The sequence below is a fragment of the Acipenser ruthenus genome, chromosome 17, assembly GCF_902713425.1.
Source record: "Acipenser ruthenus chromosome 17, fAciRut3.2 maternal haplotype, whole genome shotgun sequence".
Lineage (NCBI taxonomy): Eukaryota > Metazoa > Chordata > Actinopteri > Acipenseriformes > Acipenseridae > Acipenser > Acipenser ruthenus.
This window is the reverse complement of record NC_081205.1, coordinates 20,285,876-20,300,986: the sequence shown is the minus strand read 5'-3', so window position 1 is coordinate 20,300,986 and position 15,111 is coordinate 20,285,876. Positions and strand designations below refer to the sequence as shown.

Below are 15,111 nucleotides of genomic sequence, written 5' to 3'. Positions count from 1 at the left end.
CGACGAGGCCCGCGAAAAGGAGGCCATCTTACACTCTAACGAGGAGCTGAGGGGTAGCGTGAAGCGAGCAGAGAGCGACAGGAGCAGGTAGGGCATCAGGCTGAAGTATCCATTGATTTTCAATTGATTTTTTACTTGTATATATGTACAGGTTCCACTTTTATAAGCAAGAACTGAAGATACTGTGTAGATTTTAGACACATCACAGTATCTGACCCCCTGCTCGTCTTTCTACAGTCTGAAGAGAGGGAATGAGGAGAAAGAGCAGAGACTGGCGATCCTGGAGGAGTCGAAAGCCTCCCTGCAGAAGGAGGCAGCTGAGCTAAGAGGCAGCCTGAGGGAGGTGGAGAAATCACGACTCGAGGCTAGACGAGAGCTACAGGAGCTGCGCAGACAGGTCAGAGAGGCATTGTGGGATATGGGAGGTCCATACAGGTTATTTATAGAACCTCACAGTGTTTATACACAATATATCTCCTACTCCTGTAATAAAATTATCAATAGTGTAGAGTTCAAACCAAAAGAGGTATGATGAGGTTGTATAACGCACTGGAAGACCACACTTGGAACACTGTGTTCAGTTCTGGGCACCACGTTACCAAATTGACTTTGTGGCCGGAGAGAATTCCCTACCAACTACTACGGACGATTTTTAGAAATACTGAAAGAAACCTAATAAATTGACTGACAAACATTTTGACTAGAAGTCTTTCTGAATGTGTTCCTTGAAGACTTGAGAGAGCATTTTAGTCGAAAAGTTTGTCAGACAATTTATTACGTTTCTTTAAGTAATCTAAATGTCGCACTACTGAGTGTTTAATAGTTCTGAATGAAACTACTGATGATACATGACTTACAATTATATATTCACAGTGGAAGCTGTATATAAAAAAAAATCACAAAAACCTGCTAGCTAATAGCTTTGAATTGATTCTACTACAAACAGTTCAATAAACACAGTGAAATTGTGAGATTCCCATATGGATTTTTCCACATGCTCTATTGTCTTCCAACTTCTCTTGGGTTAGCTTTTGTATTTGTAAACTTGATTGTGTGCCTCAATCACTGATTTCACTTTGGTACAAGAAGAAACAAACTAGAGCACATCAAAGGAAATACACTGGAGCTGACGAGCCAAGACAAGCAAACCTCAAAGCATGTGCTGCTGTTTGTGCTGTTGTTCGGTGTGCCTCTTGTCTGTGTGCAGGTCCCAGGGTCCTGGTCCTGGCTTTGGGAAACCACAAACACTGCTAATGAAGAAACCTGCTTTGTGGGTTGTGTATATACTGTGCCAGCCCTGTTTTTTTTTTTTCTTTCAGTTTTTGGCCTGCGTTAGAACTTATCTAGAACGCTGTCATTAACACTGAAAGCCATGCCAAGCCTCTCTCTCCTTGTTATTTGCCCTCTTTCTCGTCTCTCTTGCTGTCACTACTCACTGTTTCACTCTTCCTATAGGTAAAGATGTGGGATAGTGAGAATTCCACACTCTTACCCCCTCTCCTTTTCTCCCCAACTTCCCCTCCCTTTCTCTTCCTCTCTCTCCCACTCGTGCTGTTCCTTCTCACTTAAGCTCCCCTCTCCCCACAGGTGAAGATACCTTCACTCTTAACCCTCCCCCTTTCTTTCCACACCTCTCCCCCTCACAGCCCCCTCTCTTCCCTCTCTTGCTCCCCCCTCTCCCCACAGGGGAAGATCCTGGACAGTAAGAACGTGAAGCCTCTCTTTCCCTCTTGTTGATCCTCCCCTCTCTCACACATCTTCCCCTCCTCACAGACCCTCTCCCTCCTCTCTCGCAGGTGAAGCTCCTGGACAGTGAGAATGCGAAGCGCAGTAAGGAGCTGGGTGAGCTGCAGGCGCGGGTCTCCCAGGAAGAGCAGAGAGAGGAGGAGAGCCGCCGGGAGATCTTCAGCCTCAAACAGAGGATAGTCGAGACAGAGACCTGCAAGGAGTCTGCCTTCAAAGAGGTACTGCTCCTCCGTTTTGTATGTCTAGCTATCATACGCCCTTGCTGTCTATTTATCTCTCTTCTGTTCCTGTGCTTTGGTATCTGCCTCATTTCTAATGCCTGTACTTTATCTCTATATTTGTAATTCATATATATAGGGTATTCCTTCATCTTTTAAAGGAATCTATTTTTCACTAAACTCTATGTATATACAAGCTGTATCCAATTGGTCTGAACAGTCATGAGCTCAATTTCTTTCTGGGCTAATATCTTTACGATTGGTTACGCTAATTAAGTCTATATCTTGGGAACTTGTCATTTATTACATTAACTTATTAAACACATCATACATGTAGGTCACACCACAGGAGAAAAGTGTCCAGGTTTGATTATTTTAAAATGGTTTTCTTTATACCCTTGCATTCATTTACATCTCTTGTTTTAAATGTGTTTAAAACTGCTGGGCCATCCTGGTAGCAGCGACTTCTAGCAATAAGAACATATATACAGTGAGAGAGATAAAAACATAACTAATATACATTAAACACTTACGAACCGGGTTCCTAGAATGCGGGGTGGCTTTTCTGAAGCATGTCAAGTTCTCTGTATTGTCATTGTTGTTTCCCATAGAGGAAACACATTTGGCAAAATGTATTTTCACTTTGGGAAGCCCTTCTCTCTGCAGTATTACTTTATTGTTATCTTTGTGCCTCCCTGACTGTCCCAGAAAAATACCTAACCTAATAACAGAGAGCAGTGTTCTTTAGCAGAGGCACAGTTTTTCAGTACGCCTATACTCCCACCCCCAGGTGGCGCTGCTGCAGCAGCGGGTGGCGGAGGTGGAGTGCGAGGCGCGGCTGCGTGAGAAGGAGCTGCAGGGACGTGTGGAGGAGCTGCAGGAGGGGGAGCGGCGGCTGCAGGAGAGCACGAGGGAGCTGCAGGGGGCGTTGCAGCGAGCAGGAGTCCAGGCCGGAGACCTTGCCCTGCAGCTCAGCACCTCTAAGGCTCGGGAACACGGGCTGGAGGTCGAGCTGGGCAAGGCAGAGTCCACAAGAAGAGAGCTGGAGTTCAGACTGGGGGGCCTGCACTCCGCCCTGCGGCGCACACTGGGCATCACCCGCACAGGCAGGGCACAGAGCCCAGGGGCACGGGGCCGCAGCCCCTCACCCAGGAGAGGGGCTTCTCCACTGAAAGGTAAAGCACAGCTCCCACTGTGTTAGTTACTGTGTTCAATAGACCGTAATTACAGCAGTGGTCAGGCAGTACATTGTAGTTGTATGCAGTTACAGCATAAACAATTTTATAGACACTGGTAAAGATTTTTCTTACAAACTAGCCATTTCCCCTTATAAGTTTCCCTTCGTAAAAGCATAGTGAGAGGAAGGTAAAGCATAGGTAAGCATTGTAAAGCCCAGATAGAGATATGGTAAAGCCTATTAAAAATAAATAAAAAACACGGCAAACCAGCGAGAAACTCGTGAGAAAAATGTCCTAGTTTTTAATAATGTTTTCCCATTTAATAAAAAAGGCAAATTGTAAATGCACTTGTTTGTCAAATGTCTTTGATATCTCTATATTCTTTGAAATACTAAAAACACAAGTAAAGTATTGACTGACTGAACCATACTAAATTCCTGTGCATGCTATGCTGCTTGTGTCTCATTGTCCCCGTTGTTTCTCCCCGGCAGGTATGGACAGCCTGGACGGACTGCGCAGCTCCAGCCCCTCCGGAAGCCGCGGCAGCTCCCCCTTGCGCTCGCTGTCCCCCTCGCGTGGTGGGGAGGGGGACCTGGACCCCGAGGTGGTGCGGGCCGCGCTCAGAGACTTTCTGCAGGAGCTGCGTGAGGCTCAGAGAGACCGGGTGAGTCTATACAGAGCTGCGTCATGACCACCCTGGTCTATATCTTCACACGGTGGAGGGGAGATGAGATGAATGTCTACAGCAATGTACCTGTGCTGACCCTGTGGGCACAAAGTGAATAAACTAAACTAATCTAATATATTACAAAACAAACATACATCCTGGAGTTTGTTATTGTGGTTGTAGCTAAGAAAATAATGCCATACATTTTCCATGTCATGCACATCCATTTAGAATGTGTTTAAATGTGTACTTTAGAAACAAAAACATTTGCATTTTAACATGTGACAGTTACAGTTGGTTAAAAAAAAACACTGTTTGCAGTACTGATACAGTACTGATCGTACTGCTCTTTCATGGTCTTTTCACCTGGAGAATGAAATTGTACCCACCTATTCACTTTCCTGTTAATAACCAACCAGCTGCTTATCTAATTACTGACGTGCTTTGCAGACAGTAAAATGCAGAGGTTAAAGGACCCAGCAAGTGTAAATGTAACAGATTTCCTGGAAGGTGAGGCAAGCAAACTGAGAACTTTCTTTCAACTAGCTTAGTACCGGATGTCATGTTTTAAAATGGAAATACATTTTTGCGACATCATGTTTTTTTTCAAAACTGCACATTTGATACATACAGTAGTCTCCGGCTAAGAGAACCCCCCTCGGGAAGCAAGCAAAGTGTTCTCTAAGACAGAGTTAGTCACCAGACACAATATTAATCAGTAAACAATGACGCATGTGACGCATGTGCATCAACATATGAAATGAACTGAATAAGTAAAAGAAAAGCAATAGGTAAGTGTATGTTAATAAACTATAATAATAAAGTAACAGATGTTAATAAACTAACTGTCAAACTAAATTAACACAGCACCCCTACACATGTTAAAAAATGTAGCAGTAATATACAAGACATGCACTCATGGAAATCAGAATACAAAATGAGTCCATGATATGACGACGGTTCTGGTAAGATTTATTAAACCAATCAGTGTGCCTCAAGACACTGTGACAAGTCGCTTTTGAAAAGACTAAATAAACCATTTAAATTTAAGCTTGATGTTGATGAATTATCAGGTTACAAAACAGTAATCCGTTGTGAATGAATCGCTATCGGTCCCAAGAAGGTGTTCTTTTAAGTAAAGTTCATGTTCCTTTAGACGGGGCATTTACAATGGGAAAAATCAGTTTCCCCATAAGGGTGTTCTCTTAGGTGAAGTGTTGTCTTAGGAGGTGTTCCTATACGCAGAGACTACAGTATATAGTCAATGGAATTGCATTTTTTCACTGCATTTTTACGTACAGTACATGGAATTGATGTCTCCTGGCTCTCTGTGCAGGATGAAGCTGAGATCCAGGTGCTGAACCTGACCCGCCAGTTGGGGGAACTAGAGAGCGATCGAGACCGCACCAACGCTCGCATCCAGCATCTGCAGAAATCACTGTCCGAGTCTGAGGAAGGTGAGTGTCTGCTGCACTGCATGCTGCTCCTACCACGCTCCTCACTAAACCTCACAGGTGGAGGGAATGGGATGGTGCTATCTTGATTTTATTATAATTCTGTCTAATATCTCTTTGGAGGATCCCTTATAAAAGTAATTTCACATGGTGATTTTGCAGTTTTCCGGTGCTTTTCCTGTTGTGATACTATGCATTTACCAGAGTTTACCATGGTTTGTCATGCTTTAAAATGCTGTATCATACCGCTCAGGGCTTTACAATGTTTAACTATGCTTTATCATGTTTTCAATTTCCTTTATTACACCTTGCCATGCTTTTATTATGGGAAACTTTAATAAAGGGGACCCCATAATCCAAAGCTATCGATTTATAACAAAAAACATGTATTTTTTGGTGCTACATAGCCAAACCTGTGCTAGTCTAAGATGTAAACTTAGCAATCAGGTCTTACTCAAAATTACCTACATTTCAAGTAAAATACTTCAGAATCCAAGAGATCCAAAGTATGACCCTGCTGAGGGTGGCAGGCAGGGAGTGATCCTGTGTGCTGCGGTGTGTTCCAGGGAAGCGGGGTGCGGACGGCCGGCTCAGCGGTGCTCAGACGGCCCTCATGCTGCAGGAGGAGGCGATTCGGCGTGGGGAGAGCGAGAGGAAGGCACTGGGGGAGCAGGTGGCTTCCCTGGAGCGCAGTGTACAGACAGGAGAGGCAGAGAAGAGAGATCTGCAGGTGTGTGCTCTGGAATCTTATCTGAGAGGAGCACGAAGGAGTGAAGCATTGAAATATAGACTCTCCCCTCTGTCACATTATTCAAGAAACCTCTGATTAGCAGGAGGCCCTGCACCTCCTAATGAGATAATGATGTGTTTGTATTAATAACACAGCAAAAGAATCACCTAGAGCAGTAGCAATAGATTGCCCAGCGTATTCATGATGCCCTTTTAATTCCAGTTTCGTTGAGAAATATTCCATGTTGGTGTAACGATTGTAATTGTTGCGTATGGGACGTGTACAAAGTGTCAATTTAAACAGGTGAAAAATGAAGACAAGGAAGGTGTCATTTGAACATTTGGTGGGACTTATGCCTCCGATTGGTTTCCATTTGATGGAACTTAGCATGGGCATTTGCAATGCGACACTATTTTTACAGTGCTGACACCAGCATGGTGTTTTTGACAGCATGGTTCTAGAATGGCTAGAGGTGTTTGTCTTGCAGGGGAAGCTGGGCTGGATGCGGACGCAGGAAGGGAAGCTGGAGGCAGAGAGGAGGAAGCTGAAGGAGGCCCTGGATGCGTCAGAGAGCCGCGGGACCAAGCTGGAGCTGTCCCAGCGTGCCCTGGAGGGGGAGCTGCAGCGGCTGCAGATGACGGCGAGCGAGCGGGACACAGAGGTGGTGGCGCTGCAGGAGCAACTGGCTGTGCTGAGCAGGGAGCTGAGGCACAGCGAGGACAAGGCAGCCTCCCTGCAGGTCTCCGTGGAGAGGCTAAGCGTGGCGTTGGCCCGCACTGAGGATGGAGAGAGCCAGCTAAAGGACAAGGTGCAGAGCCTGTCCCTCTCGCTTGGCGACACTAGCGCCAACGCCGAGGCCCTACAGGAGCGCCTCTCCCAGCTGCAGAAAGCTCTGATGTCCAGCGAACAGGATCGCAGGCTGCTACAGGCAAGTATTCAGTTATATATACCTGTTAGAAAAATGTATTGCGCCTACTTACTCATATTTCCTCCCGGACACAGACTGCCATTCACATGTTATGGCAACATGGCCGTTAGGATTAGGGTCAGACTGTCATACATACTTTGGCACGCTGTTATATATTTCCACAGTTAATTCCTTGTCCCACTTGGTCCATTGATCTTGTATTTTTATTACAGTGGAGAAGCAACTGAACAGTGTAGTGAACACAGCCATACCCGTAAAGTTGTGTCAAGGCCCTTTCTCTCTCAGTAACCATGTTGATTTTGTTGTTTCTGGTTCAGGAGCACCTGGACTCTGCCCGGGAGTCTCTGTCGGAGTGTAAGAAGCAGAACCACGTCCTGACGGAGAGGCTGCAGACCCTGCAAGGAGAGCAGGAGGACGCAGACCTGCGATGCCTGGAGCTGGAGGGGCAGAGCAAGCACCTTCAAGAGGTCAGAGAGGGCTGTAATGGGAGGGGATGGTGAAAGCAGGGGGTGAGAGGAGGACAGAGCCAGAGAAAGCAACGTCAGTGGAGTCAGATGAGGGGAGGAAAGGGTTGAATGAGAAGAACAATAGATAAACATATATAAAGGACACTAGAGGGTGAGAATGGGAATTTGAAGTTGGAAACATTTACGAACAAAAGGAAGCCTTTTCGGCCCATCTATGCTCATCTGGTTCCTAGTAGCTGATTGAGCTCAAAGCCTTGTCAAGTTAGGTCTTAAAGGATACAGGAGACTCAGCATCAACAACGTGACTAGGTAACCCATTCCATACCCTACCCTCTGTGTTATAAAGTGTATCCTTCCCTCTGTCCTAGACTCTATTTCTAACTGATCTTGCCAAGGTTCCTGTGCTTCACTTAAATTATTGCTTAGGGTTAACTTTGTCAACTCCTTTAAAGATTTTAAAGACTTTAATCATGTCCCTCCTAATTGTTCTACTGATGACTTTTAATATTGATTTGCGGCTGGTAGTGATCCTGATTTGTTTGGTTTGTGTAAGAAGATCAATTCTTGTGCTTCTGAAAATCCTAACAAGGGCCAGTGAGTGAATACAAATTTGCATCTCATCCGATCTCAGAAGCTAAGCAAGCTGGTACCTAGCCAGTAGTTTGATAGGATGCCTCCAATGAAAAGTGTTTGAAATATGTAACATGTAGTGCTCTGCAGGGAGCATTCTCATCTGTATCCACATAGTATGCCAATGCCCCAGAATGCTGTGGGAGGCGTTGTCTTTCAAATGAGGCTTAATAGGGGTCCTGTCTTCTGTTCCATCTGTGGACGTACTGCCCTGAAGAGCAGAGGTGCTAACAATGGCTAAACCTTACCCATGTTCTAACAATTGCCACTAATATCTGGGGCAAAAAAAAATGAAAGCTGATGGGTGCTGAGTGATCGAGAAGTGCTGTGAGTCATGGCTGTACGGAGAAGCCTGTGTGAATGTTCCCTCTGTTCCTTAGATGCTGCGACAGCGGCAGGGCAGCGAGCAGGGTGCTCTGGAGGGCTCGCGGCGGCTGGAAGAGGACAGGCAGGCCCTGCAGGATCGAGTTAATACGCTGCAGAGGACCGTCGCACAGCTGGAGAGCGAGCGCCACGACATGGAGAGAGCAGGAGTCCGTCTGGAGAAGGACAAGGCCGCTTTGAGAAAAACCCTTGACAAGGTAACCTCCATCAGCCAGGCTTACTAATGATAAAATCTACAAATACTTAGGGTGCGTTAAGTAAGTGAGCGGCTCAGAGCGAGAATTTTTCTGCTCACCCAGGTCACCAATTAAATGTGCTCCATAGAGCTCTGAGCTGCTCAGAGGGTGTGGAACTGAACATGCCTTTAAGTGGGCTCATTTACTGAGCTGCTATGAGCGGGTGCAGGTGTTCCAGCTTGTGACATCACAATAACGTCTTTGCCAAGCTTTGAACTCAGAGCTCCCCATAGCAACGGCAATGTTTAATCCATAAAACAAAAAATGACTTCATGAGTTCTATCATAAGTAAACAGAAAACACAATGCTGCTTTGTGGGTAACAAACCTCTCTCGATGTTTACGTCTCACGCAATTATTGTTTTTATGTAATCCACTTACAAACTGTAACAAACAAATTTGAAAGCATTGAAAAATACTTTTGTCATTTAATTTAGTTTCTTTTAGCATTTCTAAATTGACCACCACTGAGTGTTTTTTATGGTTACGAAATGTTATCTTCTGATAAATTCGTCTCATTATTCTTAATGAAAGAAAACTGACACCTGCCTTTGATAAAATAAACTTAAATGAAAAATTCCCTTACTTGTCTTTTTCTAGACTGAACATGTTTAATTATTTTTAACAGCCCGCATAGCTCACTTCTGTGTAAGTGCCGTGAACAGAACTAGCACTAATAACTATGAATCCTGAACAATCTACATATACCAGATATGTTTGCCTGTTCATTTTTAATATAATCAAAGTTAGGCTGTAATACCTTAACACTGACAGGGTTTTTTTGTCGTTGTACCTATTGGATAGCCCAGGAAAAAGGATATAGCACTGCAGCCCTCTGAATAGCTCCTATACTTAGGATATCCCGCTCTTGCCACACCAATTTGTTCTCCTAATCACTTGGATTACTGTGATGAGAAACTGGAGTCCTGCACATCTGTTCCCTTTTATCCTGCCTTGCTGGGACTGACTGAATCCCTGCTCAGCATCTGACACCGATCTTCATGTAGCATCGCAGGATTAGGGGCGCTTCGCCTGGAAATGGGTTCTTCAGTCCCAGCACCTTTAACTCTTTCTACCTTCTAAATGTTTCCTATTGTAAAAACTAAGTGTAACAAAGGGAAAGTGAAAGCATAGGTAAGCATTGTATAGCCCACAGAGGTACAGTAAAGCATATTAAAAAACATTGCAAACTACTGTAAATGCATAGTATACCATAGGAAAAGCATGGGAAAACTGCAACATTTCTATGCAGATTTACAGTGGTAAACATTTATAAGGTCAGTCTCATGTTCTATTATAACCTGAATTCATCTTGTGCTGTGTTTTTCCCATTGGCAGACATACAGCGGTCTTGTCTCCAACAGTGTTGTTGTTAGGGTCACAAAAACAGCTGTCCTTCCTGAAGCAGTGGTTTTGCTGTTAATGAATATATTCTTATGATTTTGTCATTATTAAAAATGCATTATTACAGATCGAATGCTGCCGACTAATTAGCCTGTTGAAAAGAACTGCTGTAACAGTTGGAAGGAAAATAATTATTGTGAAACCAATGATCACATGCACTTTTTTTAATGCTTTGTCATAGCCTCCGACAACTTTGTCTCAAAGACATTAATTACAGACAGAAAGTTTCAGCCTCTTTCAGTTTTCACCATTACCAAACTGAAACAGCTTTAATATAATATGATAACGTTTCTTTTTGAAAGACCTTGGTAAAACATTTAATTAATCTTTTACTGAGCAAGATTGTATAAATGCTGACCAGAGTAAGAGAAAACCCAGGGAATGGTGAGGGCTTTCTCTCCCTCCCCCAGATGCTGGTGGCTGGTTCTGAGCAATGAGTAGGATTTGTGAGCCTCTATCAGCAGTGGTAAAGCATGTCATTCACCCTTGATTGTGAAGGAATGATGTGAAACCACCTGCAGAGCTACTGGACAGGAGCGGCTCAGGCCAGACCTTCTAGAATAGAGATGAGGCTGAAATTCAGAGGAATTTGGGTACTTTACATTTCTAATGACTGTGCATTTACATAGTGGTTACTTAGTAAATACACATAATTACAATGCCAGTATGCACAGTTCTACTGTACTTAATGTGTACATCTTTTTGCACAAGATATGTAAGTACACAATTGTATCAGAAAAGGGTTAGGGTTAAGGATAGCGATAGGGTTAGGGTTATATTATGCAAAAACATGTACACATTAAGTACATTGTAACTATGCATAATAACATTATAATTGTGTAAGTACACATGTATTTACTAACTAACTGCTATGTAAATACATAGTAATTAAAGAAACCTAATGTGAAGTTTTAACCAGAGTTTGTGGTCAATGATTTTTAAAGTGTTGTCATTGAAGTCGTGTGCTGACAGTAGGCTTGTAGTAAGAGCACAAGGACTGGGAGGCAGAATGCTTTCGTTTGGAGAGGGAATTTCTATATCTCCAAAAATCGCTCCTTACAGCTTATTAACCAAACCCCTTAACTGAAATAAATCCAGCGTTTTTTAATTTTTTGTTGAAGGTTGAGCGAGAGAAGATGAAGCAGGAGGAACAAGCCATACGCCTGGGAGTGGAGAGGGGGCAGCTGGACCAATCACTGAGCAGCGTGGAGCAGGAGCTTGTGGATCTGCAGGCCCAAGTACAGCAGCTGCAGGTCAGGATCGGGTCAATCCAGTAAAGCCAGTGGATACATAAAAAACAACTGCTGGCTCACTGCTGTCAGAGGGTTGTTTAACTATAAAAAAGGAACTTGCAACCCAGCCAGTATTCAGTAGTGGATTTCTCCATGTCCTGCACTCAGGCTTGTTTTTATAACTGGCTTGTTGAAAAGTATCAGGTGATACTGTGTTGTTACTTAAGCTTATCTGCTCCCAAATTGTCCCTTTGAACACGGCAATGAAACATTTCTTGTGCGAGTGTGAAATCTGTCTTTTTTAGGGTTGTGGCTTCTAAATTCCCCACTGTAATAACTGAAAACAATACAAGACCATTCACAAACTACAAGACATTTCAAAATCCACCTGCTTGGTACACCACACATTACACCTGCTCATTATTTATGACTGCTCTGCATGCCGTTCAGAAAGTACATTTTAGCAACTTGGAAAAAAAATTAAAAAGACTGATAAACAATTTTAATCTCCTGCACATGCAAACTCTTCTGAATTCAGCCCCTGAATGTCTTTATATAGATGTAATGCTGTGTGTGTTTCTCTGTGTCTCCCAGGCACAGATCTCAGATCTGGAGCGTGCGCACACACAGCGCCTCCTGGAGGTGACAGCGCGGCACCGTCAGGAGATGGAACTGGAGACAGAGCGGCTGCACGACGCCCAGGAACAGGCCGCGCGAGGCCTGGAGGCACGGGAGAGAGCCCATCGGCAGCGTGTCAAGGGGCTGGAGGAGCAGGTGGGGTCCCAGAGCACACAGCATCTACAGCAAACTTTCTGTCCTTTTAAGTGTTTTTTATGGCGTATTCACCTTCACTGAGCCTTACTCCTGAAATTCACTTGCTCAGTATGGCACTTCAGTATATGAAACAGCGACTGTGTTACTATTCTGCGTGTTGCTATGTGGAAGAAGAACCTCTTCCAATATTTGTCATGGATCGGCAGGAAGCAAACTTATAAAGTCAATCCCATGATTATGTTATAAAACAAAGTAGAGAGGACCTCAGTTTAATATCACATCCAGCACAGTGTCCACCACCAGTCTTGCTTAAGTTCTGACCCAGGGGGTGATTGGCCCCTTCAACTCCAGTTCATACACTGCAGGCTGTTGTTTATTCAGGCTTCGCTGCCAGTTGCTGACATGGTTTTGTTGTCAGTTACAATGATCCTTTCTCTGTGAGCTGGTCTCCTTTATCAAGTATGACTCTGCTTTCACAGGTAGCCACTCTGAAGGAGCAGTTGGACCAAGAGATGAGGCGCAGACAGGCCTACGTCAACCAGATTCTGCGACCCGGAATGTAACCTGTCACCTAGCAACAGACTGGGAGTGCCCTGCTCTCCAGTCCAGTCACCACCTTCATATGCAGGCCCTTGGACTTGGGCTACAGTTTAAACTTGTATTTAATCACTGGTTCAGAAGAAGTTCGTTACTCTGTCTCTAGTCTATCCCACTAACAAGAAATAAGATTAATTTTATTTAAATTATTTATATTTGTAGTAGTAGAAGTTGTTGTAGTAGTAGTAGTATATTATAATTAATATTAGTAGTATTATAATTGGTAATGAGCCACATAACAACATTGCATTATGAGTTGCCTCATTATAGTTGCCATGCTATACAAAATCTAAATATTATATTTCAAACACACCATACTGAAACATTGGTAAGCTGGGTCCGCAGAACAAACTATTATTATTATTATTATTATTATTATTATTATTATTATTATTATTATTATTATTATTATTATTATTATAACTATAACTAGATAGCAATCAACAATCATGTTTCAATGTCATGTGTTATGTTGGCAGTGATTGATCAACAGACCCTCACTATCTAAAGTTTTGCATCAGTGTGAAGCAGACAGGCGTGTTCCCACCTGTCCTCTATGTTTCCCCCTATTTCATGACTGTTCAGCAGCATCAGTGCTCTATAAAAGTTTACCAGAGTTTTGTTCAAGTTTCTGTAAAACAGTAAACCACAATAAAGAGTTGCATGCTGTGAGTCATCGTGGTCTCAGAACCACATCGTATGAATTAGGGTTTCCATGCATAGTATGGATTTTCACCAGCACACTCTGTAAGATAACGGAGCACAAAGAAACTGCATATTGGAATTGCAAGTCATCTCTTTTGGATTGATTGTTTAAATACCTGGTTATCGTAGCACATCTTGTGATCATTTGCTAATGACTAGTTTTAAAGTGCTATCGTTATTTCAGGTTGGTTTAGTTTACAGAGGCTCAAACATTACTTACGAATAAAAAAAGACCTTTGTTCACCATAAACTAATATTTAATCCCTCATATAATGACTGTAATTGTTAGATTGTTGTTGTTATCCTGTTTTGTAATACTGCGTTGATTAATTACCGTAACTGATTACACAATGGAAGCAGAATGACTGAGGTCACTCTGAGCTGCTGTAATGTGAGTTGGTGCAGCTCACAGCTGCTGTGACACCAGCACAGGAAGGCCTGCTGTGATGTCAGTGAGCCAGAACAGGCCAGGGCTCTGCTGGGGTCATTGTTACAGTAGGGTTCAAGTGCTTCTCTTGTTTCAAGTTCTGTTAAAGTCCCCAGGGACTGCCTTGCAGAGATTCTGATTGTTTTCCAGCAGCATCACCCCTCACACCTGGCTAGGATCATGGCATGGAGTCAGCGTTTCCAACCCACATGAAAAATACACTTTATAGAAGAATGACTGTGGCAACAGTTAACCCTGGTCTGTCTTGCGGGTATTACATAGCAAACCGTGAATGCTATGGCATGTTTTCACTAAGGCAAGCAGAATTTTTGTCTCCTTATAGCAACTGTTCAAAACTTTTATTTTTTTTAATCATGCCCCACTTTAGCTCAAATATCCTGTCTCACCGGTTGAGACCCTGTGTCTAAAGGCTGCTTCATACTTCAATCGTGCAGAAAACAAACCATGTGATACAGAAATCTCCGCAAAAGACTTGTGTGATTCACGTTACTGTCCGACCCAAATCTTTTGAAACCATATTGTTACACTGTTCAATCATGATCAGTCCTGATTTGGCATTGAGTATCGGTACCACATTTGCGTGAGTCTCCTGGCTTTATCAATTTGTCAAACATCTTTGTCAGTGGGCTGTAGAGAATATCCCATTTCTTCCAGTACTCTTGGGTAAATGCCATCTGGTTTGAGGGATGTGTTGGTCTTGAGAGCCCCCAGTACTCTTAGTACTTTGGTTTGATTTATATGTATCCAGCATAGTGTAAGGATGTCCTCACTGTGAGAGCCTGTATAAAGTAGTCATTCAATACTTATGTTATTGCTTCATCATCCTCAACTATGTTTCCCCTTTTGACATTTTCCTCTACTGTACTTTTACAGTTGTGGTAGTGGAAGACCTTTTTCTGGCTGCTTACCATGCAGTAATACTCTGAGATTCCACAGGCCAGCATTATTATTATTAGTCATTTTAATAATTATGTATAAATATATATTACTATACATTGTATGCAATGGTGTTTTATTTAACGTTTGGTCCATAGTGAAATATTATAAACATTAAAATGTATATGTTTTACTTAAAATGTTATACAAACGCTTATTTATAAGATCTATTAGAAACTGATAAGCCATAAGAATGTGTAACAATACCCGTGCCTTTGTTGTCAAGATTCACTTCTTAATTATAACTTTCACTGTATTTATAGATTTTGTACCCTGTGTGATTAAACTTGTAATGCTTTTGATTTCATTTTATAAACTATACTTTTGATTTAATAAAAAGAGGATTCAAAGGTTGATGCTGATTTTATTTCATTCAGG

At 42.9% G+C, this 15,111-nt stretch overlaps 1 protein-coding gene across 1 annotated transcript in view; it reads left to right on the top strand.

Moving 5' to 3' along the window:
- crocc2 (ciliary rootlet coiled-coil, rootletin family member 2) overlaps positions 1 to 15,087 on the top strand; it is a gene marked incomplete in the record, with an annotated part of 61,908 nt that extends 46,821 nt beyond the window's left edge. The window contains 13 exon segments of the mRNA XM_058990488.1: positions 1 to 87; positions 238 to 397; positions 1,797 to 1,964; positions 2,755 to 3,139; positions 3,634 to 3,806; positions 5,146 to 5,266; positions 5,830 to 5,993; positions 6,481 to 6,921; positions 7,239 to 7,388; positions 8,399 to 8,599; positions 11,163 to 11,294; positions 11,868 to 12,047; positions 12,527 to 15,087. Of these exon segments, the coding sequence (XP_058846471.1) occupies positions 1 to 87; positions 238 to 397; positions 1,797 to 1,964; positions 2,755 to 3,139; positions 3,634 to 3,806; positions 5,146 to 5,266; positions 5,830 to 5,993; positions 6,481 to 6,921; positions 7,239 to 7,388; positions 8,399 to 8,599; positions 11,163 to 11,294; positions 11,868 to 12,047; positions 12,527 to 12,610 (2,446 nt within the window).
- Between the last annotated feature and the right edge of the window lie 24 nt (positions 15,088 to 15,111).